Below are 26,519 nucleotides of genomic sequence, written 5' to 3'. Positions count from 1 at the left end.
ATGGGTTTTGTTTTTAACAGCGTTCCCTATGAGATAAAACTGACCTGTTCTCTTCATTCTCCGGGTCAGTACGATTACAGTGATACCACATTTATATAGTTTTATGGGTTTTGTTTTCACAGCGTTCCCTATGAGATAAAACTGACCTGTTCTCTTCATTCTCCGGTCAGTACGATTACAGCGATACCACATTTATATAGTTTTATGGGTTTTGTATTTACAGCGTTCCCTATGAGATAAAACTGACCTGTTCTCTTCACTCCCCGGGTCAGTACGATTACAGTGACACCACATTTATATAGTTTTATGGGTTTTGTTTTTACAGCGTTCCCTATGAGATAAAACTGACCTGTTCCCTTCATTCTCCGGGTCAGTACGATTACAGTGATACCACATTTATATAGTTTTATGGGTTTTGTTTTTACAGCGTTCCCTATGAGATAAAACTGACCTGTTCCCTTCATTCTCCGGGTCAGTACGATTACAGTGATACCACATTTATATAGTTTTATGGGGTTTGTTTTTACAGTGTTCCCTATGAGATAAAACTGACCTGTTCTCTTCATTCTCCGGGTCAGTACGATTACAGAGATACCACATTTATATAGTTTTATGGGGTTTGTTTTTACTGTGTTCCCTATGAGATAAAACTGACCTGTTCCCTTCATTCTCCGGGTCAGTACGATTACAGTGATACCACATTTATATAGTTTATGGGTGTTGTTTTTACAGTGTTCCCTATGAGATAAAACTGACCTGTTCTCTTCATTCTCCAGGTCAGTACGATTACAGAGATACCACATTTATATAGTTTTATGGGGTTTGTTTTTACTGTGTTCCCTATGAGATAAAACTGACCTGTTCCCTTCATTCTCCGGGTCAGTACGATTACAGTGATACCACATTTATATAGTTTATGGGTGTTGTTTTTACAGTGTTCCCTATGAGATAAAACTGACCTGTTCCCTTCATTCTCCGGGTCAGTACGATTACAGTGATACCACATTTATATAGTTTTATGGGTTTTGTTTTTACAGTGTTCCCTATGAGATAAAACTGACCTGTTCCCTACATTCTCCGGGTCAGTACGATTACAGTGATACCACATTTATATAGTTTTATGGGGTTTGTTTTTACAGCGTTCCCTATGAGATAAAACTGACCTGTTCCCTTCATTCTCCGGTCAGTACGATTACAGCGATACCACATTTATATAGTTTTATGGGGTTTGTTTTTACAGCGTTCCCTATGAGATAAAACTGACCAGTCCTCCCCCGCACTCACCGTGGCTTCACACATCATTACTATTGCCTTATAGTGGCAGCTTTTTACGTTTAGTGCAATGCATTCAGGTGACACGTACTGGTGACAGGCACGGGGACAGTCCCTGGGTGATCGTATAGCTCCGCTGACACGCCACCTTCGGCTGCACAGGGAGTCGCCCTTCTTATTGCTGTGTATCTGCCACTCACAGTACTGGTCCTAGGAGCAGAGAACACAATGGCATCAGTAATGGCACCCGGGGATTCACTGCCAGCCCTGCCCGGCTCCGCCGTCACTCACTTCGCTGCAGGCCTCGCAGTCCCGGTATTCATCGCACTGCTGACAGTTTCCTGGTGACAGGATTAAGGGGGTATCCTGGCAGAACTTTGCCCATTCGCTTGCTAGTCTGTGGTGACAGGTCCGGGTCTTGGAGCACCATCCACAGCTTTGATCTGCCAGGCAGGCTAAACACGAGGGGTAATCGCAAACCTCAGAGCGATGGGGCTCCAAGAAAAGGAAGGAGATCTCCTGCATGGAAGAACAGCACCGTCATGAGGGGCCGAGCGCACAGCGTGAATGGAGCATAGCCCGTGATATTACATCCGACAAGTACAGTCAATGGCTGCATGGAAAAAAGCTAGAGGAAACCGGCTAAGGACAAAGCGGTGGAGCGCTTTCATCGTGTAACCATTGGATATGCCATAAATCTCTGATGAGGGACCTAAAGAGGGGCCCCCCAACCCCTGTCCCACCTGGCAAGAAGGTTGCTGGCCGCCATAACCATTCCAATAGCATGTTGGGAGTCATCCGGGCTCGTCCCTACATACAACCAATATCCTGCAGCCCAATGTTGTGAGAATAAGGTCCCTTAATAACAGTTATTAGGGGGTTAATAAGCATAAAGGGTAAATGTTAGACGACATCATCAGCCCGTCCAGGGCCCGGGACGTGACTTACGCTGCCACCTTGTACGCCGGTGCGGTCCCACGTCAGGCTCAGCTCACTGGTGTGTCCGATGCCCGTATTGTTGAGGAAACCTTCGATCTGCACGGCGTAGCGACTGCCCCAATCCGCCTTAGGGAATAACGGATCCCCACTATTCCGCTGCAGGGAGCGCCGCTCCTTATCCTGGTGCACAAACCAGCGACCTACCTCCTCCTACCATGAGCAAAGCGTAGAAAGAGTGAGACGCCCATGTGAATCTGAAGACATGAGCAGCATTTGGGTGGAAGGAATGGCAACAAGGGTGGACCTTCTACACGAGAAGACACACAGGGTGCACGGGCTAAACACAGCGATTACAGGGCGCGCGCATTTTTGCAACTTCTCTCACTACTAAAGTGCATGTAAACCAATCAATTACAGCAACTCTGCAAATAACCTCCATCCACCGTTTTGTGTATACAGCCCCTATGCAGACCGGAATGTCTCCAACCTCTGTGTGTAGTCTGGTCCTGGCTCCTCTTACTAATCTATAGACCAGGCATGCTCAACCTGCGGCCCTCCAGCTGTTGCAAAACTACAACTCCCAGCATGCCCGAACAGCCTACAGCTATCAGCCCTCAGCAGGGCATTGTGGGAGTTGTAGTTGTACAACAGCTGGAGGGCCTGCTATAGACGGATAGAAGGGACCAGACTACACACAGGGAGTGCTTGTAGTCTGTAACCATGGAGATGCATGTGTCGTCAGAGGAGCTGTGGACACAATACAGGAGGGTAGTTTCTAATTATGGAAAGTTGCTTCATTCTTGGAGAAATTACAAGCGAATGCGAAAGTCTTCATACCCTTGGACAGCTCTTGGAAGGCCCTGGTTCTTCTCAGGGAGATCTTGGCAGGTACAGGGAGTTTTACAGGCAACACTCCCTATTTTACATGCGGAGAAACGTTTTACTTCTTACCAGGTGGTCTATGGCTCCGGAGCTGCGGCCAAGTCGAGCCACGACGTAAAAGCGCTGGATGCGAGCCCAGATAGAGACGCGGTCTAAGGGAGCATTGTGGCTCAGCATGGGGTGTATGAAGCCCTTATAGACCAGAGACACATCCATCTCCGTGCTGGGGCTCAGGGTGATGGTCGTACTACGCACAATGGACACCTGCAGAGAACAACAAGCGTTATGCCTCCTCTACTTCATGACAGTTCTGCCCAAATCTGCTCAGTCTAAAAAAAAAGACAGTTCGCTAGTCCGCAGAGCTCCAGTGCCGAGCACCTACCGTCCCCGTGGACCAGAAACACTAGAAGTGCGGTCCGTGGTCACTGGCCTCAGAGGTCACGCACATCCCCTATGAGGCCAGTGCATGATGAAGGACAGGGCGTCACACGTCTGGTAACTGGAAAGACTCCATGCCCTGTCCAGTCAACCCAAGCACAGGAACCACACAAGACTAAAGCAAAGCATGGCTCCCGACCCCGAGACTTTTACCCGGTCCGGCTGAGACTCGTTGCGCGGCTGCTGATAGGTGATGAGGTGAAGACCAGGGAGAAAGTTGTTGGTCCGGCAGCCGTCTAGAGAAGTGATGAAGGTGTTCTGGCTGCCCCACCAGCCGTAGGTGCCAGCGATCTGCCCGACGCGGCACGCAGAGCGATCTGCAGGAAGCACAAGATGAGAAAACACTCACAAAAGAGTAAGACCCAAGGTCAAATAAAAAATAGCCGGGAGCACAAGAGAGCGCGCACCAGTCACAGGCATGCAGGTCTCATTCTGCACACACCAGCCGAAGGTGCGGGGGATGTGAGAGGAGCTCGTCAGGTTACTGCTGAACACCAGGCAGGACTGACAGTCCGAGAGGAGTCGCGCCAATCCCAGGCAGCTCTTGTCCGGGCACTGCGAAAATGAGACGGACACGATCAAGCAAATCACGGGGGGCTGCACAGAGGAGGAGGAGCGCGGTCTGTAATCACACGTACTATTCTGTTAGGCTGAGGGGTCTGGCAGCTTGTATGGCACCATGTGCACTCGGGGTCCCTGGAGCAGATGGTCTCGTCTGCATACATGGAGCAGTAGTCCAGGTGATACTACAACCGTAAGCACAGACATGATAATCCTGTCCTACAGCCGCAGACATCCAGTCCTATCCTACTACCCTGTATACTCACATCTTGCACGGGGGGTTGGTACACCGATATGGGCACCTTATAGGCAAGCAGGTCTCCACGTGGAGTACCGCTGTACCCGCCAGCCACTAATAACACTCCACCTTTCATTAGAGCTGCTACATGGGAGTACCGGCCACCGCCCATACTCTGGGGCCCTAATAGAACAAAGGGTTAAAAAAAGAAAAATGAGCATCCAGCACTGAACATCATTTAGTTCTTGCAGCCACCAGTAGAGGGAGCAATTACTCAGACTGCAATGGGCGCCCCCTAGTGGTGGCAGCATGCAGTTAGAATAGTATCATACAAGTCCATGTCTGACATGGAACATTCGGTTAAGGAATCAGGACGTCCTCTGATCTGATCAGGCAAGTGTCAAGGGGTAAGGTTTGTTTGGAGATAAGTGGTGTCGGGTGTGCCTGGCAGATGCTTATCCCATTTATTGACATACCACACTTCAGTGCGATATATAAGGACGCCTATGAAGAAATTGGAAGAAGACTTAGTGAAGGAGGTTAAGCCTGCATGGGATAGGCATAAGGCCATCCTTCATATAAGATAGGGCCGGGGCTATCCATAGTACTCAGTATATTGGGCAGACTGGATGGGCCACATGGTTCTTATCTGCCGACACATTCTAGGTTTCTATGTTACAGCAACTGCCGGGAAGTTTACCATGACTGCACCTACCGTGGTGGGGAGGCATGATCTGGCTCAGGGTGTTGCTGGGAACCCACTGGTGACATCCAAGATGGTAGAAGAAGATTTCCTGATCATAGCATTTCTCCTCCTGGTAGTGAATGTGCAGATTGCCCCCTATAGACACACATCAAGCGAGAGACCATGTATACAACATATAACAGGGGGAAGACTTACAGTCCTCCAGTACCACCACTGCACCCACAAACTGGAGGGAAGGACCAGTGACCACCACTGCACCCACAAACTGGAGGGAAGGACCAGTGACCACCACTGCACCCACAAACTGGAGGGAAGGACCAGTGACCACCACTGCACCCACAAACTGGAGGGAAGGACCAGTGACCACCACTGCACCTACAAACTGGAGGGAAGGACCAGTGAGCACCACTGCACCCACAAACTGGAGGGAAGGACCAGTGACCGCCACTGCACCCACAAACTGGAGGGAAGGACCAGTGACCACCACTGCACCCACAAACTGGAGGGAAGGACCAGTGACCACCACTGCACCACAAACTGGAGGGAAGGACCAGTGACCACCACTGCACCCACAAACTGGAGGGAAGGACCAGTGACCACCACTGCACCCACAAACTGCAGGGAAGGACCAGTGACCACCACTGCACCACAAACTGGAGGGAAGGACCAGTGACCGCCACTGCACCACAAACTGGAGGGAAGGACCAGTGACCGCCACTGCACCCACAAACTGGAGGGAAGGACCAGTACCACCACTGCACCCACAAACTGGAGGGAAGGACCAGTACCACCACTGCACCCACAAACTGGAGGGAAGGACCAGTACCACCACTGCACCCACAAACTGGAGGGAAGGACCAGTACCACCACTGCACCCACAAACTGGAGGGAAGGACCAGTACCACCACTGCACCCACAAACTGGAGGGAAGGACCAGTACCACCACTGCACCCACAAACTGGAGGGAAGGACCAGTGAGCGCCACTGCACCCACAAACTGGAGGGAAGGACCAGTGACCGCCACTGCACCCACAAACTGGAGGGAAGGACCAGTGAGCGCCACAGCACCACAAACTGGAGGGAAGGACCAGTGAGCGCCACAGCACCCACAAACTGGAGGGAAGGACCAGTGAGCACCACAGCACCCACAAACTGGAGGGAAGGACCAGTGAGCACCACAGCACCCACAAACTGGAGGGAAGGACCAGTGAGCACCACAGCACCCACAAACTGGAGGGAAGGACCAGTGAGCACCACAGCACCCACAAACTGGAGGGAAGGACCAGTGAGCACCACAGCACCCACAAACTGGAGGGAAGGACCAGTGAGCACCACAGCACCCACAAACTGGAGGGAAGGACCAGTGAGCACCACAGCACCCACAAACTGGAGGGAAGGACCAGTGAGCACCACAGCACCCACAAACTGGAGGGAAGGACCAGTGAGCACCACAGCACCCACAAACTGGAGGGAAGGACCAGTGAGCACCACAGCACCCACAAACTGGAGGGAAGGACCAGTGAGCACCACTGCACCCACAAACTGGAGGGAAGGACCAGTGAGCACCACTGCACCCACAAACTGGAGGGAAGGACCAGTGAGCACCACTGCACCCACAAACTGGAGGGAAGGACCAGTGAGCACCACTGCACCCACAAACTGGAGGGAAGGACCAGTGACCTCATACATGTCACGGCTGAGAGTTTGCTACAGTTGCATCCAGCCTAAGCAATCCTCAGTCAGCTATAACAAGCATTAGGTCAGGAGGTTCTTCAGGCTTTGGACATAAACAATAATGTGCACACTCACTGACAACAAGCAGAGATCTTGGAAATGAATCAGATACCAAATCGGAAATGTGTGGAGTGTGATCTAACCACAGATGAAAAAGCCAGAATATCTCACCATATACCACCATGTAGTTTCCTATAATAGTGGCGCTATGAAAGGCTCTCTCCCGAGGACCGCCACGGTTACCCTCACGGGGCTTCAGGGTGGTCCAGTAGTTAAAGTCCACGTGAAACAAATCTGTAGTGTTCACACGAATGCTGAATCTACGGGGCAAAAACGATATCAGTATGTAACGCTCTGGAGTACCACGGAGGCCATCACTTCCTCACCGAGGTTATCCCACCAAATCTATAGCTCACTGATTTTCCCTGGACGCGGCGCGCCCATCCACTTATAGAGAGCTATGGTACATCGGTGGACTGGAGGGACACTGCGCAGGGAAAAAGCATGAGATCGGCGGAGGTCCTAGGGATAACCTGTCACTTGTTATCCTCACAGGATCCCTTTAACAGCACCAAACCCCAGAGCTGCAATCATAATTCTACAAGTTTCTCCGGAGCTCTTAGCTCCTACCTGCTGCTGGTTTATGTTCTACATGATGACTGCTCTGCACACTGTGGGGGTTGTAGTGGTTACAGCAAACATGGTACATTTTTCTTTTCTGACTGAAGCTGAAACAGACGCTCCGTGGCTCACAATTTCTACTATAAGATGAGGCCACATTTAATGACAGGGCACTGGTTAGTGATCGATGCTCAGTGAAGGGCATTCTACCCACTGACACCTAGTGGCCACCTGTCCTCTCTAATCCAGAGGAGTCAGGGCTCTTACCGTGCCGTGGACGGCCTGTGCCCACCATATACCAGAAGAGATCGGGAAGAAGCGTGGAAAACCATGGAATGCCCAGCTGCTGACGGAGGCTTTCCTCCTGCCACCACCACCATCTCCCATTCCCATGAGTGGAGGTTGAAACGAAACATCTTAGAGGAAAAAACATCCCGAGACGTGCGTCCTGAGAAAGAGAAAAAATAACCAAAAATAACAAAAAATTGGTTACATCCGTATTATACTCCAGAGCCGCACTCACTATTCTGCTGGTGCAGTCACTGTGTACATACATTACTTGTCCTGTACTGATCCTGAGTTACATCCTGTATTATACTCCAGAGCTGCACTCACTATTCTGCTGGTGCAGTCACTGTGTACATACATTACTTATCCTGTACTGATCCTGAGTTACATCCTGTATTATACTCCAGAGCTGCACTCACTATTCTGCTGGTGCAGTCACTGTGTACATACATTACTTATCCTGTACTGATCCTGAGTTACATCCTGTATTATACTCCAGAGCTGCACTCCCTATTCTGCTGGTGCAGTCACTGTGTACATACATCACTTATCCTGTACTGATCCTGAGTTACATTCTGTATTATACTCCAGAGCTGCACTCACTGTTCTGCTGGTGCAGTCACTGTGTACATACATTACTTATCCTGTACTGATCCTGAGTTACATCCTGTATTATACTCCAGAGCTGCACTCACTATTCTGCTGGTGCAGTCACTGTGTACATACATGACTTATCCTGTACTGATCCTGAGTTACATCCTGTATTATACTTCAGAGCTGCACTCACTATTCTGCTGGTGCAGTCACTGTGTACATACATTACTTATCCTGTACTGATCCTGAGTTACATCCTGTATTATACTCCAGAGCTGCACTCCCTATTCTGCTGGTGCAGTCACTGTGTACATACATTACTTATCCTGTACTGATCCTGAGTTACATCCTGTATTATACTCCAGAGCTGCACTCACTATTCTGCTGGTGCAGTCACTGTGTACATACATTACTTATCCTGTACTGATCCTGAGTTACATCCTGTATTATACTCCAGAGCTGCACTCACTATTCTGCTGGTGCAGTCACTGTGTACATACATTACTTATCCTGTACTGATCCTGAGTTACATCCTGTATTATACTCCAGAGCTGCACTCACTATTCTGCTGGTGCAGTCACTGTGTACATACATTACTTATCCTGTACTGATCCTCAGTTACATCCTGTATTATACTCCAGAGCTGCACTCACTATTCTGCTGGTGCAGTCACTGTGTACATACATTACTTATCCTGTACTGATCCTGAGTTACATCCTGTATTATACTCCAGAGCTGCACTCACTATTCTGCTGGTGCAGTCACTGTGTACATACATTACTTATCCTGTACTGATCCTGAGTTACATCCTGTATTATACTCCAGAGCTGCACTCACTATTCTGCTGGCGGAGTCACTGTGTTTGACTAAAACAGCCAACAGAATTGTGAGTGCAGCTCTGCAGTATTACAGGGGCTGACGTGCGCTCCGAGCCTCTTCTCCAGTAGAAGGACATATTACACTGAACATCTATTGGAGAAAGCCGTAACAGTTTCGCACTTACCGCCGAACACGTAGAGCCAATTGTCAACGGTGGCGGCTGCGTGGTTCGCCAGGGAAGGGGGGTGCATGGGACTATACGAGCTCAGGTCAACCCAGCGTTCCTCCAGGGGCAGAAACACCCAGGTATCATTAGTCAGTCGCCCTCCGGACAGTTCCCCCCCAAACAACACCAACGTCCCATTCCATTCCACCGCAACGTGCGAGTGCCGAGCAGCCTGAGGAAGAGAGAGGAACACGAGGAACGATCAGCGGATCAATCACCAAAACCATCCTCCTGGCCAACGAGCGCTGCTCCTGAGCAGACTCCCTGAATGATCGGGCAGAATGCTCCGGAATTGCTCTGCACAATCATACAGCTGAGCTTTCTGGACTATTCTGGATGATTTTCCCCTGATGTCAGTGTGCACAGACTGGAACCCCTCAAAGTCTACTGCCCTCTATGCACAGCAAGATGGAACTGCAGCAGCCCTCTCACACACAACCTATAGGATGTACCGGGCTTGGCGAGTAGTTTTTACGCTCCCATGTGTTTGATGTAAAGTTGTACACCGCCATATCCTGCAGAGCGGAGTTCAGATCCAGACCTAGGACAACAAAGAGGAAGCCATTACCCTCGATGCCCGCGTCACCCGCCATCACTCAACACACAGGAGATCCAGAGTGATCCTCCTCACCTCCAAAAATGTAAAGGGCATCGGCGGGGGACAGGAAGGCTCCGGCGGCTGCGGTGCGGGGGGTAAAGGACGGATCCTGACCGCTCACATTGTACCAGGTGCCGGAACCCTGATTGTCGTTCAGCGATAGATCACAGCGCTCCCCGACGTAGCCCGGAAAACAGACGCAACGCTGAGTGTCCTGGAAGACAAGAGTCACAGTGAGAGGGGAGAATAGCCACAGGAAAGACGGGGTGTGGCATGCCTAGCATGGAATGGGTTAATATTAGGTGAGAGCAGCAAGAGAGATCATTAACCCATGGAGAGCCACTGTAGTAAACACCGTCCGCTACTAAATGGTGGCCACAAGGACATGCTAGGAGTAGTAGTTCATCCACAGCAGGAGTCTCCATTCACCTGGTTACAGGTTCCATGGTGCACATGGCAGTACGAGCTACAGTCCGGGATCTGACAACCGTCCCCACTCCAGCCGGGGTCACACGAACACTGACTGTTTTCCTGGCAGATCCCATGTCCAGAGCAACCTTGCGGGCACAAAGAGAAACTGTACGTGGCATTGAAGCCCAGCAGGTTGTAATTGGCATCACTGAAGAGATGGAGAAGCATCTGCAAGAAACAGCAGTAATGTCATTATCAGACGGAAATCATGGTTTAAAGGGTTAATTCAGTCCTGACCCCGGCCCCATCTGCTGTGAGTGGAGAGATGGCCAAGCGTGTGCTGCTCTCCCCATCTGCTGTGAGTGGAGAGGTGGCCAAGCGTGCTCTCCCCATTCACCTCTGTGGGAGGTCTGAAACTAGCCGGGGCCACTCACCCAGGACTGCCATAGAAGTGAATGGAGACGGTCAAAGATGTGTTACCACCTCTCCACTCACCGCATCCACAAGGATGGGGGATAACTAGCTGATCGCAGGGGGTCTGACTGCCGGGACCCCACCAATCACAAGAAGGCGTTCCACTCGCCATTCAGACTGAGCGGCAGGTCTATGGCAGAGCTGTAGTCCTGTGGAAAGCCATGGGACAAGTAGATTATTATTTAGCATATAGAAGATACTAACTGATCGGTGAGGGTAGAACCATTGTGGCCCCCACTGATTCAGAGGACAGGGGCCCAGCAGGTTGAGCCTTCACCCTGCAGGACACAGCGAGGCACAGTGCTCACCCATCTCCAGCAGTGCCATAGGGAATGACTGGAGCAGGAGGGCACACGCTCCACTAGTACCGGACCGGACCCCCATTCTCGGGATCGGTGGTGATCCCAACCGATCAGATTCTGAGGACAGGTCATCAGCATATAAGTCTCGGGAGACCCCTTCTAGCACTGCTGCCTACCAATGAATTGAAGGGGCTGTGGCGCCCCAGGGATGGCTGGGTCCCCCTCACGTTCATCAGACACAGCCCCATAGTATTAGTAATGGCTCAGAACCGCTCAGTGACCTGTCCCCACGATAGGTCATCAATATCAGATCGGCAGGAGTCCGACACCCCCCACCAATCAGCTGGTTGAAAAGGAGGTGCGTGGTGGCCTTCTCTCCAACCAGCGCGCGACCTTCTCTTGGACCAGGTCGGCGGGGGGGGGCCCAGTGTTGGACCCCCACCAATCTGATTTTGATTACCTATCCCGAGGAGAGGTCATTAATATTAACATCCCAGAAAACCCCTTTAAAGTGAGCTGCAGTACCAGGCATGGCCACCACAAGCGGCATGGCACTGTGCAAGATAAACAAAGATGGGAATGAAAAGCTCGTTGGAGCGCGGCTGCCCCTTTAACCCCTTCCTGACACAGCGATTTTCAGTTTTCGCATAACTTTTTTTATTTTTTCGTTCACATAGCCGTATGAGGGCTTGTTTTTTGCGGGACAAGTTTTTCTTTCTAATGCCACCATTTAATATGGCGTACAATGTGGAGGGAAGTGGAAAAAATTACAAATGTGGTGGAACTGGAAAAAAAAACAAACCACAAAAAAACGCAATTTAGCCACAATTTTTTGGGTTTAGTTTTCACGGCGCTCAATATGCGGTAAAACTGACTTATGCCCTTCATTCGTCAGGTCAGCACGATTACAGCGATACCACACTTGCATCGTTTTTCCTGCGTTTTAATGGTGGGAAAAAAAAAAAACTTTGGAAAAAATGTATTTTGTCTCGTCATCGCCGTATTCTGACCGCCATTACTTTTTTACAGTTATGTCTACGAAGATGTGTGAGGGCTCATTTTTTGCGGGACGATCTGTAGTTTTTTGTAGGACCTGTATGACTTTTTGATCAATTTTTATTCGTTTTTTTTGGGTAGCAAAGTGATGAAAAAACTGCGAATCGGCCATTTTTACGCCATTCACCGCATGGGATAACTTTTTTTTTTTTATACATTTTAATAGTACAAGCGTTTTCACATGTGGCACATGAGCTCATGATGTTAGTTTTTTTTTTACTGTATATTGCATTTTGATTTTGGAGAAAGAGGGGGGGGGCGATTTGAATTTTTATATATTTTTAAAAAAAAATTTTTTACTTTTCTTTTTTTTTTTAAAGGGTTTTAGTCGTCTCAGATGCCGTGGTCACATTTGACCACAGCATCTGAGGGGTTAAACGTCCGCGGATGACATTACTACTGATATTGGACATTAGCCGCAGGTATCCGTTGTGTGTATATCAGCAGGTACCTGCCGGCTATGGCGCTCACTCCTCAATGGGCACAAGACCCGACATCCGCCGTACATGTATGGCGGATTTTGGAAAGAGGTTAATCAGCCAGTAGCGGGAGTCAGGCCCCCACTGACCTGATATTGATGACCCATCCTGATCCTGGAGAACCCCTTCATCATGAAGTGGGCAACTCCTAACGGCAGAAGAAGGGAGCGGGCCTGAGTGCCGCCATCTCTAGCACAGAGGCCGCTGATATTACTATGTTCTGTACCTTTCCGGACGTGGCCTCCAGGGTCGGGGGCAGGCTGCTTCCACTCAGACTGGCCAGCAGGCGGTCGCTATACGAGTCTCCATCGTACACAAACAGATAGTCGTAGGTACATTCGGTGTCCATGAAGAGGAAGCGCAGCAGGACGCGGTAATCACTGTTCGGGGCTGCAAGCAAGAGACATTAGTAAGAGAAATGGCAGCCGGAAAACCCTGACTCTCCTCCCGACGAGGCGCGGCAAAGGCCACACCAAGAGCAGAAAGACCCCGACTAAGGTGACGATCCGGAGATCACATGTATCAAACCCCACTGCCCTGCGGTGACATCAAGGCGAGGCCGGGAACCCCCGGCGCCAGTGGAGGAGGAACAACGCAAATTTACCAGGGGCGCTCCTATATTACTAATGTGCATTGAAGAGGCCGGAAAGAATATTAATCTGCCTTTCCTAAAGATAAGAGGCGTCCATAGCTGCTTATCCAGTTCTTCATATAGATGCAGGGCGCGGAGAGGAGGAGGACACCGCATACACTTATTACCCCACATATCGGGCGGTCAGTCCGAGGTCTGATCAGAGACCCCAGAGATACAGAGGTAGAGGAGCCTTCTAATGAGGTCTCCTGGCTCTTCTCACGTCACTCACCTTCTATCAGCCACTCACAGTTGCCATTGACTGAATAGTTTCCTGGGCCGTCACTCACAAACCCCGGAAAGCTGCGGAGCACGGTGCGCTGCCCCTTACAGTCACCAGATGCTGCAGTGTCAGCCTGGGATAACAACAGGAAGAAGAGGCGCCAGCCGTACACCCAGAAGCCGGAAGGGGCACCCATTTCTGATCAGCATTCCTGGGAGAAAACCTGGAGACAAAGGATAAGAAGAGAAGCCAAAAAACATCACATTAATATTATACTCCAGAGCTGCACTCACTATTCTGCTGGTGCAGTCACTGTGTACATACATTACTTATCCTATACTGATCCTGAGTTACATCCAGTATTATACTTCAGAGCTGCACTCACTATTCTGCTGGTGCAGTCACTGTGTACATACATTACTTATCCTGTACTGATCCTAAGTTACATCCTATATTATACTCCAGAGCTGCACTCACTATTCTGCTGGTGCAGTCACTGTGTACATACATTACTTATCCTATACTGATCCTGAGTTACATCCAGTATTATACTTCAGAGCTGCACTCACTATTCTGCTGGTGCAGTCACTGTGTACATACATTACTTATCCTGTACTGATCCTGAGTTACATCCTGTATTATACTCCAGAGCTGCACTCACTATTCTGCTGGTGCAGTCACTGTGTACATACATTACTGATCCTGTACTGATCCTGAGTTACATCCTGTATTATACTCCAGAGCTGCACTCACTATTCTGCTGGTGCAGTCACTATGTACATTACACTACGTATCCTGTACTGATCCTGAGTTACATCCTGTATTATACTCCGGAGCTGCACTCACTATTCTGCTGGTGCAGTCACTGTGTACATACATTACTGATCCTGTACTGATCCCGAGTTACATCCTGTATTATACTCCAGAGCTGCACTCACTATTCTGCTGGTGCAGTCACTGTGTACATACATTACTGATCCTGTACTGATCCTGAGTTACATCCTGTATTATACTCCAGAGCTGCACTCACTATTCTACTGGTGCAGTCACTATGTACATTACACTACGTATCCTGTACTGATCCTGAGTTACATCCTGTATTATACTCCAGAGCTGTACTCACTATTCTGCTGGTGCAGTCACTGTGTACATACTCCAGAGCTTCACTCACTATTCTGCTGGTGTAGTCACTGTGTACATACATTACTTATCCTGTACTGATCCTGAGTTACATCCTGTATTATACTCCAGAGCAGCACTCACTATTCTGCTGGTGCAGTCACTGTGTACATACATTACTTATCCTGTACTGATCCTGAGTTATATCCTGTATTATACTCCAGAGCTGCACTCACTATTCTGCTGGTGCAGTCACTGTATACATACATTACTGATCCTGTACTGATCCCGAGTTACATCCTGTATTATACTCCAGAGCTGCACTCACTATTCTGCTGGTGCAGTCACTGTGTACATACATTACTGATCCTGTACTGATCCTGAGTTACATCCTGTATTATACTCCAGAGCTGCACTCACTATTCTGCTGGTGCAGTCACTATGTACATTACACTACATATCCTGTACTGATCCTGAGTTACATCCTGTATTATACTCCAGAGCTGCACTCACTATTCTGCTGGTGCAGTCACTGTGTACATACATTACTTATCCTGTACTGATCCTGAGTTACATCCTGTATTATACTCCAGAGCTGCACTCACTATTCTGCTGGTGCAGTCACTGTGTACATACATTACTTATCCTGTACTGATCCTGAGTTACATCCTGTATTATACTCCAGAGCTGCACTCACTATTCTGCTGGTGCAGTCACTGTGTACATAGATTACTTATCCTGTACTGATCCTGAGTTTTACAGCAAGACATGGAGGCTTCGTATTGCTATCTCCTTCTTTACTTCCACCAATAGCAGCAAAGGAGAAATTAACATAAACATAATAAAGGCCCCTCCCCTAACAGATCCTATAATAAGCAGTGTCCTCTTGCATATCTTCCTCTTTCTTTGCTGCTCCACCAAAGCTAAGTTATTTCTGTATTTCATGGAGTGTTTTTTGCATGTTTAATGCCTGTATTTCATTACCCTGTGTTTATTAGGGCTTGTCTATTATTCATAGCCTCTGCCCTTTGGCAGGGTCTCTTTCCCCCTCATTTGGGGCTATTTGCTTTCTTTTCTACTGTATTCCCCTACGCCTATTGCGCTTTTCATTAGGGGGTCGCCCCCCCTTTCCCCATCCCATCCTTGCTTCACCCCCTGCGATTTTATTCAATTTGTTTGTTCCGTTTTCGCTTGGGGTGCGCTCATCGTCTCCCCTCCTTCCTCCCTACCTTCATTCACTGCTCCGATTCCTCGCCGCTGGTTCCCGGCGGTCCAGGTGTCGGCGGCAGGTTCCGCTTTGTTTCCCGCGGCTCCGAGATCTTGCGAGATCTCGGCGGCCATTTTGGGAGCTCCCGCCCGTCCTCTCGCGGGATTTCGGAGTTCTCTGCCGTGCTGGTCTCTCGCTCGGCTCCGGATCGGCTCCTGCTCTGCGGCGCTTGGGGTGATTAACCCCTCTTTAGGTAGCTACCTTCTCGGTCATTGTGACCTCTATTATATTAGGCATCCCTAATTAGGTTTTCTGCCTCTAGAGTATTTAGTTATACCGCCTAAATATGTCTTCTGACCGCTCTCCCTCTGGGTCCAATCCCCCCCCATCCACTGGGGACCCCAGCTTACCAGCTATTAGTGCACAGGCCCTGGAGCTACAACGCTCGGTGTCTAGTGCTATTATTGAGGCAATGGGATCCATGTCCTCTATGATCTCACAAACCATCTCCCAGGCCTTGTCTGCCCATGCCCCTGGCCCCTCTACTCAGTTGCCTGTACTCACTAGCCCGCAGCCTACCATTGAACCTCCTGCCCAGGAGACTTTGACTGGTGTGATTCAAGCCACCCATGATAGCGCACTTAGATCGCGCAAAAGAGCCTTACCGCGCCAGGCAGAAAGGGCGCGAACGTGGAAATGTGCTAGAGCACAAACTAATGATATAGATTCGGATTTGGAATCTGATATGGAGGCTTATGCGGAGGCAAGCGGCCAATCTGAAGGGGAGATGGAGATGGAATCTGAGTTTCCAGATACCGCTGGCCCTAAGCCTTCTACCTCTGGGTCCGTGGGCGCGTCCGCCACTGCCCCTAACACAGCTTCTACCCTGGTGGATCCCTCAGGCAACCCATTATTTGATTCTGATGCCCTCCACCACCCTAGGTCGGCGGAGTGGTTGCCGGTAGCTCATGTGAGCGATTACCTTGAGCATTGGGTGCGCCGTCCTCTGAGCAAAGAGGCGCGCAGCAAGCTCCGAGCTGAATGCCCCAGACCATTGATCCCTAACAAGGTCTATGAAACGCCATCTGTGGATCAAAAAAATGACACAGTTCTTGGCTAAAACCGGCTGGAATCCCCGTAAGGGGTTAGATTCCGCAATTAAGAGTTGTCAGGATAAGCTACTTGACATCTTTGGCCCCCTCGACAAAATCTTTGAGATGGCCGAAGCGGCCAGAGCGGACGGCTCTCCGATAGATCCGGAGGAGCTTACTGGCTGGATACAGAGAGCCATTTGTATCGCGGGCAGCACCAACTCCTCCCTGGCCATTGAACGGCGTAAAGCCATTCTGTTTAAAATTGACCCGAAATTGGCCACCCTGGCACTCACTGAGACAGGGAAGGATGCTCAGGGTCAACTGTTCGGGGATTCCTTTATCAAGGACCTCAGCAGATATGTAGGAGCATTTACTGCCCTGGACAAGGCCCAGTCCTCCATGAAAAGGGTCTTTCAGGGACGGGTCTCCACTAGGGCCGGCAGTAGTAGGGGCCGTCTGTCCGGCCGCTCCAGTTTCCAGGCCCGCAGCTCAGGCAGAGGCTCCTTCAACCAGAGACCTCCCTTCCAGGACCAAAGGAATCCTCCTCCGTTCTTCCCGGCCAGAGGCGGCCAATGGCGTTCCAGGTCCGTTAGAGGGAATCCGAACTTCCGAAAATCTTTCGGTAAGTCTTTCCCCAGTGGGGACTTCTTTGGTTCCTTGTGTCGGGGGCAGACTCCATCTATGTTCCCACGTTTGGTCCAGCATTACATCAGACCCATGGGTGCTGAGCACGGTACAGGGGTTCCGCATAGAACTTACAGGTTCGCCAAATCTCGTCTTTTCAACCCCACCCCTGGCACTACCAGACAGGGAACTAGTGGATTTAGAACTTTTCTCCCTTTTTCACAAAGATGCGATAGAAAGGGCCCCTCCTATCCAGGGGGGCGTTCTCAGCCACATTTTTCTAGTGCAGAAAAAGGGTGGACAAATGCGTCCCGTGATAAATCTCCGTGCCCTGAACTCTGTGGTGCGCTATCGCCACTTCAAGATGGAGGGGATTCACCTCCTTCGGGACTTGCTGATTCCGGGGGACTGGATGGTGAAGCTGGACCTCAAAGATGCCTATCTGACGGTCCCAATTGCCTCCTCCTCCAGGGATCTCCTGCGCTTCCTATGGAGGGGCGAAGTGTGGCGCTTCACTTGCCTACCGTTCGGCCTTTCTTCGGCGCCTTGGTGCTTCACCAAGCTACTACGCCCAGTCATGGCCTGGCTTCGGAGTCGTGGGGTGCGTCTAGTCATCTATCTGGACGACATCCTCATTATGCATCAATGTCAGTCGTCTCTGCTACAGCATCTCCAGTGGACCTCGGACCTTCTGACAGGTCTGGGATTTCTACTCAACCCCGAGAAATCCTGCCTCACACCGACTCGACAGATGGAGTTCCTGGGCTTCACGGTGGACTCTGTTGCGGAATCTCTCAGTATTCCTCCAGAGAAGTTGCGGACGATACGCAAGGAGTTGAGACATGCTCTCTCAACTTCCTCCCTATCTCTACGCCACTTGGCTCGCATCATTCGGCTATTAGCCTCCTCTATCCAGGCAGTCTTCCCCGCTCCGCTCCATTATCGGGCTCTACAGCGCCTGAAGATCGCCCACCTCCGTTCCGGGGCCTCATTTGCAGACGCGGTGGTTCTGGATCAGGAAGCTCGGGAAGAACTTCGCTGGTGGATAAGCAACTTGGAAGCCTGGAACGGCAGAGCACTCTTCGGATTCCAACCAGAATTCACGGTGGAGTCGGACGCGAGTCTCCAAGGCTGGGGTGCCCACTGCGAGGGTATCTGGTCGGAGACCGAGACCCATCTTCACATCAACGTTCTGGAACTTCTGGCGGGCTCGTTTGCCATCAGGAGTTTCACCAAGGGCATAGCTCACGCATGCATCCGTCTACGCATGGACAATGTGTCGGCGGTCCGGTATGTCAATCACCTAGGCGGCACCCAATCGGCCACCTTAGCCCGGCTGGCGAAGGAGTTCTGGTCCTACTGTCTGTCCAGGGACATCATGATTCAAGCGGAGTACCTTCCGGGTCTTCACAACTACCGAGCGGATCGGAGTTCCCGATGCTTCACGGACGGCAGCGACTGGAGGCTGAATCCGGAGATGTTCTCCACAATCTCGGACATCTGGGGTCCTTGCTCCATAGACCTCTTTGCGTCCCGACTCAATACTCACCTGCCCAGGTTCTTCAGCTGGCGCCCGGATCCGGAAGCAGAGGCGGTGGATGCGTTTCTCCAGGACTGGTCTTCGGCCCTACATTACGCGTTTCCACCGTTTGCCATGATTCCGAGGATGCTGCTACAGACTCGTCGTCAGGTGGCGGAATTGGTGGTGGTGATTCCCTTCTGGGGGTCCCAAGCCTGGTACCCGAGCCTCCTGGAACTCCTAGTGGATGTACCTCTCCTCCTTCCGGCTCGGACGGATCTCCTCCAGGACCCTCTAGGTGCCCCACATCCCCTGCTGGTCGAAGGCTCCCTTCAACTTCTAGCGTGCCGAATCTCAGGACTCCAGGAGAGGTCGGGGGAATTTCGGAGGCAACTAGACGCCTCCTGGACAACGCTTGGGCTCCCGGCACCCGAAAATCATACCGGGCAGCTTGGGGATCTTGGGTTAGTTGGTGCATGGAACGGGACCTGGATCCCATTTCGGCACCTGTGACCCATTTGTTGCAATTCCTTACATCTCTCTTTGAAGCAGGAAAAGCTTATCGGACCATCAATTTGTTCCGTTCAGCGATTTCTTAGACTCATCAGGGTTTTGATGGGGTTCCTGCTGGTCAACACCCTTCGGTGTCACGCCAATTACGTGGCTCACGCTTGGCTCAGCCTCCTCGGCCACGTTTCACCACTACGTGGGATGTTTCCCTGGTCCTTTCTTTCCTCTCTGCTTGGCCTGACAACGCGGCTCTTTCCCTCCGTTAACTGTCGGCCAAATTGCTGACCCTCTTTTGCCTGATTTCCTGTAAGAGGGTCTCTGATGTCAGGGCTCTGGATCATGATGCGAGGTCCTTTACTCCCGAGGGTGTTACTTTTAACATCACGCGGCGCACCAAGACCAATATTCGGTCTGTGTCCTATCCCTGTTTTCCGTCTTCTCCGGCGCTCTGTCCGGTAGCTTGCTTACGGGAATATGAGTTGCGCACTCGGACTCACCGCTCTGCGGACAACCCACAACTTTTCCTTTCTATTCGCCATCCCTTTGGCCCGGTGACCAGTCCCACTTTGGCGCGGTGGATGTAGTGGGTCATGTCCCTTTCTGGGATTGATACGGCGGTCTTTACCGCTCACTCGGCCAGGGGCGCGGCTGCCACTGCCCTGGCGGTTTCGGGGGCTCGTTTGGAGGACATTCTGCGTCTGGCTGACTGGTCTAGGGCCACGACGTTCACAGAGTTTTATTTCCGTCCGCCCCCTCATGTGTTTTCAGCTATTATTGAGCAGCTTTGAACTTGCAATACGAAGCCTCCGTGTCTTGCTGTAAAACTTAATGATTTTCCTATTTCATGACGTAAAGTCATAGTTTTATTAAAGACACGGAGGCGAGTATTGCCCGCCCTGGGTTTCTCCTGCCCGCCCTGTTTTTGTAACGTTATGGTGATATTATTGACTGTTACATTGTCTTTTATTGTTATTTATGACATTTATTACCGTTAAGGTTTATTTATGGTTCTGTTTATCAGCGACCGTTTGATGTACGACCGTTATAGGGTCGAGATTGCTCAGTTTTACCCAATTTTTACACTGGCTATATTATTTGTTCTGTTTCAGGTTGAAAGTCCGTCCCTCGGCATATGGAATTCCGTGTTGTTCCAGGTTTCCTGAGATGTTAGCCATGTTGGCTTGAGTTCTACAGTTGGACGGACCAGAATGGTTGTCGGTTGCGGAACCGGTTCCAGTTCGGTTACGGTTTCGGTTATGGTTTGGCGGTTGGTGTCGTGGATTCAAAGAAAGAGGAAGATATGCAAGAGGACACTGCTTATTATAGGATCTGTTAGGGGAGGGTCCTTTATTGTTATGTTTATGTTAATTTCTCCTTTGCTGCTATTGGTGGAAGTAAAGAAGGAGATAGCAATACTCGCCTCCGTGTCTTTAATAAAACTATGACTTTACGTCATGAAATAGGAAAATCATTTAGTTACATCCTCTATTACACTCCAGAGCTGCACTCACTATTCTGCTGGTGCAGTCACTGTGTACATACATTACTTATCCTGTACTGATCCTGAGTTACATCCTGATTTATACTCCAGAGCTGCACTCACTATTCTGCTGGGGCAGTCACTGTGTACATACATTACTTATCCTGTTCTGATCCTGAGTTCCATCCTGTATTATACTCCAGAGCTGCACTCACTATTCTGCTGGTGCAGTCACTGTGTACATACATTACTTATCCTGTACTGATCCTGAGTTACATCCTGTATTATACTCCAGAGCTGCACTCACTATTCTGCTGGTGCAGTCACTGTGTACATACATTACTTATCCTGTACTGATCCTGAGTTACATCCTGTATTATACTCCAGAGCTGCACTCACTATTCTGCTGGTGCAGTCACTGTGTACATACATTACTTATCCTGTACTGATATGACATTAAACCTCCAGTACACGTGACGGGGTCTCAGGCTGGTTTCACACGAGTGAGTTCAATGCGGGAGTGCCTGTCCTGACCTCCCAGACAGCACCCGTCCTGACTCCCCAGGGAGCGCCTGTCTTGGGGGGGGGGGGGGGGGGGCGCACAACATTGTATTGATTTATGATGCTATGTAACCCTTAGAGGTCTTGAATGTATTGGATAACACTGACAGCATTATGTCAGTAGGACCAGCACATCCACAGTCAGTGAAACTACAAAGAACAATAAAAAAAAACGTATGGCAGCACACCATTCACCATTACACATACAAACAATAGAACTAGGGATTATTCTGGATTACAGGGGCACTCTACCAACTATACTTGAAAAATAGAAGCTCTTTGTGCACATTTTATGATGAAACGTGTGTCGGACCCATCTACCGGGGTCAAGGTGGCTTCCGCAGATGGGCCCCTAACACTAACAGAACTGCCTCTCCTGGGCCTAACCTAAGCCTACAATATTCAGGACAGTGTAGGAACCCCAGGGCAGATGGGCGGGGGGTGCTGAAGCTAAAGGAGGGCGTATACTTGCTGTATGTTTGGAGGGTAGCCCCCTCCTTACCCCCCCATCCTGACCGGGGACAGCTCTCGCTCTGCAGGTCTTCAGTTTAATGGCCGCCAGGTCAGAATACACTGTACCAGGTCGGCTCTTCATGAGAGGACCCCTTTAAATGAGGTTTGTGGAACATAACATCAATACAGTTTTCTGCTTGCTGTCAGTGAATGGAAACATTCTAGAATTCTTCCAGAGCCTGACAACATATCTGGAACTAAAACTTCTCCCAGATGAGTGTCAGAAAATTGTATCCAGTCTATGGAACCTTCAGTTATGCCTCAACAGCATTGACGGTTACAATGTATCAGCGCGGGTAGCCTGCATCAGTGTTGTTACAATGTATCAGCGCGGGTAACCTGCATCAGTGTTGTTACAATGCATCAGTGCGGGTAGCCTGCATCAGTGTTGTTACAATGTATCAGCGCGGGTAGCCTGCATCAGTGTTGTTACAATGTATCAGTGTTGTTACAATGTATCAGTGCAGGTATGTTCAGGGGGGCGGGTATGTAAACTAGTGTAAACAAACTGGAAGTGTTGCCCGTGGCAACCAGTTCAGTAACTAAATATAACACGGGAAACAATGGGATTTAAAATATTAAGATTCTTTTTGAATGGCACAACACAGAATTCCCCTCGGCGCCAGTTCCCCCTGGAGGCTGGGTCATGGCACCGACCAGAGGCACCACCACCGAGGATGCACCACCACCGAGGATGCACCACCAACGTGGATGCACCACCAACCAGGGGCACCACCACCAACCAGGGGCACCACCACCGAGGATGCACTACCAACCAGGGGCACCACCACCGAGGATGCACCACCAACCAGGGGCACCACCACCGAGGATGCACCACCAACCAGGATGCACCACCAACCAGGGGCACCACCACTGAGGATGCACCACCAACCAGGGGCACCACCACCGAGGCTGCACCACCAACCAGGGGCACCACCACCGAGGCTGCACCACCGACCAGGGGCACCACCGACCAGGGGCACCACCAACCAGGGGCACCACCAACCAGGGGCACCACCAACCAGGGGCACCACCAACCAGGGGCACCACCAACCAGGGGCACCACCAACCAGGGGCACCACCAACCAGGGGCACCACCGAGGCTGCACCACCACCGAGGGTCTGATGGGAATAATTCACCTTCCTCTGGAGAATAACCTGATCTACCCTGTGGGACTACAACTCTCAGCGTGTCATCCTGTCTGCAGCACATGCAAAGAAATTCACACAGGAATAACAAGATGCTAGGCACGCACAGGGTTCTGCCAGGGCATGCTGGGACTTATGGTCCCTCCACCTCTGGGCAACCATTGGCTGAACCTGCAGGACACAATGCACGGGAAGAACCCCGGGGCCCGACCGCACGGCTCACAGAACACAACCGCCCGCCAGGAGGCGACACCCAAAACAAAACGCAACAACCCGCACAAAGCACTCACCTCCTGCGGCTCAATCCGCTATCCGCAGCTGGAGTCACCTGTGAACCGGAAGCAAAACTCGCTGGAGCAAGGGGGAGGTCAACGAAACCGGAAGTTGGCTCCCGAGGAACGCCCACTCTGGGAAACCGTGACGTCACACTGGCAAGCGCTTAAATGAGGAGCGCATTCTCCTCAGGACGTGTAATGGGCAATGGCGCGAAGTCTGCCTGACCCTATGTTATACCTGAGGCAGATTGGTGTTCAGTAATGGCCTGGGGAGGTGACAGGGTTAGGGTCCCCGTGTATTGATACCAGGTCTGACATTCGTCGCCTGACAGGCTGGATTTACATGTATTTACAGGATGAGCTGTGCAGCTGTTTTAGGCCTCGTTCACACCTCCTTATTTCTGTTCTCCTGTAACTGAAGAACAGAAGTCGTGGATCCAACATGTAACTGACACGAATGGAGCCAGACAGATCCCACTGACTGTAAAGGGATCCTTTTGGTTTCTGGTCAGGAATCTGCTTTGTTAGGGGAGAAAAAAGTATTGCGTGACATTTATCTCCACTGTTTTTGACGGAATCTGCAATGGAGGCTCCACTACAGATGTGAATGAGCGCTTACAAGTGTCGCTCAAGATAGGATTCGTGCCATAAAGGTTTCACCACTGGCATTTATGGTAAATCAAGTACATAGTGACTGGTGGGGGCCAATTGACTGGTGCCACTCTGAGAATGAAGGAACCGAGCACATGGACCCACACGGAGAATGAGGGAACAGAGCACCTGGACCCACACAGAATGAAGGAACCGAGCACCTGGACCCACACGGAGAATGAGGGAACCGAGCACCTGGACGCACACAGAATGAAGGATCCGAGCACCTGGACCCACACGGAGAATGAAGGAACCGAGCACCTTGACCCACATGGAGAATGAGGGAACCAAGCACCTGGACCCACACAGAATGAAGGAACCGAGCACCTGGACCCATTCTGAGAATAAAGGAACCGAGCACCTGGACCCACACGGAGAATGAGGGAACCGAGCACCTGGACCCACATGGAGAATGAGGGAACCAAGCACCTGGACCCACACAGAATGAAGGAACCGAGCACCTGGACCCATTCTGAGAATAAAGGAACCGAGCACCTGGACCCACACGGAGAATGAGGGAACCGAGCACCTGGACCAACACAGAGAATGAGGGAACCGAGCACCTGGACCCACACGGAGAATGAAGGAACCGAGCACCTGGACCCATTCTGAGAATGAAGAAACTGAGCACCTGGACCCATTCTGAGAATGAAGAAACTGAGCACCTGGACCCATTCTGAGAATGAAGAAACTGAGCACCTGGACCCATTCTGAGAATGAAGAAACTGAGCACCTGGACCCATTCTGAGAATGAAGAAACTGAGCACCTGGACCCACACAGAATGAAGGAACCGAGCACCTGGACCCACACAGAGAATGAAGGAACCGAGCACCTGGACCCACACGGAAAATGAGGGAACCAAGCACCTGGACCCACACAGAATGAAGGAACCGTGCACCTGGACCCATTCTGAGAATAAAGGAACCGAGCACCTGGACCCACACGGAGAATGAGGGAACCGAGCACCTGGACCCACATGGAGAATGAAGGAACCAAGCACCTGGACCAATTCTGAGAATGAAGGAACCGAGCACCTGGACCCATTCTGCGAATGAAGAAACCGAGCACCTGGACCCATTCTGAGAATGAAGGAACCGAGCACCTGGACCCATTCTGAGAATGAAGGAACTGAGCACCTGGACCCATTCTGAGAATGAAGGAACTGAGCACCTGGACCCATTCTGAGAATGAAGGAACCGTGCACCTGGACCCATTCTGAGAATGAAGGAACTGAGCACCTGGACCCATTCTGAGAATGAAGGAACTGAGCACCTGGACCCATTCTGAGAATGAAGGAACTGAGCACCTGGATCCATTCTGAGAATGAAGGAACTGAGCACCTGGACCCATTCTGAGAATGAAGGAACTGAGCACCTGGACCCATTCTGAGAATGAAGGAACTGAGCACCTGGACCCATTCTGAGAATGAAGGAACTGAGCACCTGGACCCATTCTGAGAATGAAGGAACTGAGCACCTGGACCCTCTCTGAGAATGAAGGAACTGAGCACCTGGACCCACGCTAATAATGAAGGAACTGAGCACCTGGACACACAGAGAATGAAGGAACTGAGCGCCTGGAACCACACAGAGAATGAAGGAACTGAGAGCCTGGACCCACGCTAAGAATGAAGGAACTGAGCACCTGGACCCACGCTAATAAGGAACTGAGCACCTGGACACACAGAGAATGAAGGAACTGAACGCATGTACTCACAGAATGAAAGAACTGAGCACCTGGACCCACTCTGAGAATGAAAGAACTGAGCACCTAGACCCACACAGAATGAAGGAACTGAACATCTGGACCCACTCTGAGAATGAAGAAATAGCACCTGGACCCACACAGAGAATGACTGAACTGAATGCCTGGACCAACTCTGAGAATGAAGGGACTGAGCACCTGGACCTACACACAGAATGAAGGAACTGAGCACCTGGAACCACACAGAGAATGAAGGAACTGAATGCATGTACCCACACAGAGAATGAAGGAACTATCACGACCGGCGTGCCGATCACATACGTGACGCAAAGGGAGGGAAAAGGAAGGCCCTGTCCAAGGGAGAGGGAAAGATGGTGACCCCTAACACCTTGAGGCTGGCACCTGACGTCCCTAGACGGGTTTCTCACCCGTTCGCCGATCACGTGCCTAAACCCTGGCTTTCCTTAAGAGTAGCCCTACGTAATGAATAGGGCGATGGGAACACTAGTCCGCACCACTAACACTAAAGGGAAACACTAGGGAGAGGACAGACAATACTGACAAAACATAATCCCAGGTGGGCGACAACAAACAACCAACAGGGATCCGGAGGGTAATGC

The 26,519-nt window shown here is 50.6% G+C and overlaps 1 protein-coding gene across 1 annotated transcript in view; it reads right to left on the bottom strand.

Moving 5' to 3' along the window:
• Positions 1 to 23,616, bottom strand: part of MEGF8 (multiple EGF like domains 8) — a 57,497-nt gene extending 33,881 nt beyond the window's left edge. Inside the window, exons 1-18 of the mRNA XM_040419901.1 lie at positions 23,559 to 23,616; positions 13,502 to 13,715; positions 12,865 to 13,028; positions 10,346 to 10,555; positions 9,950 to 10,130; positions 9,771 to 9,859; positions 9,277 to 9,490; positions 7,659 to 7,839; positions 6,942 to 7,090; positions 5,046 to 5,171; positions 4,359 to 4,513; positions 4,170 to 4,277; positions 3,939 to 4,086; positions 3,685 to 3,848; positions 3,163 to 3,357; positions 2,221 to 2,421; positions 1,564 to 1,791; positions 1,364 to 1,482 (exon numbers count right to left, since the gene is read on the bottom strand). Coding sequence (XP_040275835.1) covers positions 1,364 to 1,482; positions 1,564 to 1,791; positions 2,221 to 2,421; positions 3,163 to 3,357; positions 3,685 to 3,848; positions 3,939 to 4,086; positions 4,170 to 4,277; positions 4,359 to 4,513; positions 5,046 to 5,171; positions 6,942 to 7,090; positions 7,659 to 7,839; positions 9,277 to 9,490; positions 9,771 to 9,859; positions 9,950 to 10,130; positions 10,346 to 10,555; positions 12,865 to 13,028; positions 13,502 to 13,688 — 2,819 coding nt within the window. The 5' untranslated portion in view covers positions 13,689 to 13,715; positions 23,559 to 23,616. The remainder of the gene's footprint in view (positions 1 to 1,363; positions 1,483 to 1,563; positions 1,792 to 2,220; positions 2,422 to 3,162; positions 3,358 to 3,684; positions 3,849 to 3,938; positions 4,087 to 4,169; positions 4,278 to 4,358; positions 4,514 to 5,045; positions 5,172 to 6,941; positions 7,091 to 7,658; positions 7,840 to 9,276; positions 9,491 to 9,770; positions 9,860 to 9,949; positions 10,131 to 10,345; positions 10,556 to 12,864; positions 13,029 to 13,501; positions 13,716 to 23,558) is intronic.
• Between the last annotated feature and the right edge of the window lie 2,903 nt (positions 23,617 to 26,519).

The sequence above is a fragment of the Bufo bufo genome, chromosome 1, assembly GCF_905171765.1.
Source record: "Bufo bufo chromosome 1, aBufBuf1.1, whole genome shotgun sequence".
NCBI classification, from domain to species: Eukaryota; Metazoa; Chordata; class Amphibia; order Anura; family Bufonidae; genus Bufo; species Bufo bufo.
Note: the sequence above shows the minus strand (reverse complement) of the source record. Positions and strands in the feature narration are given on the sequence as shown.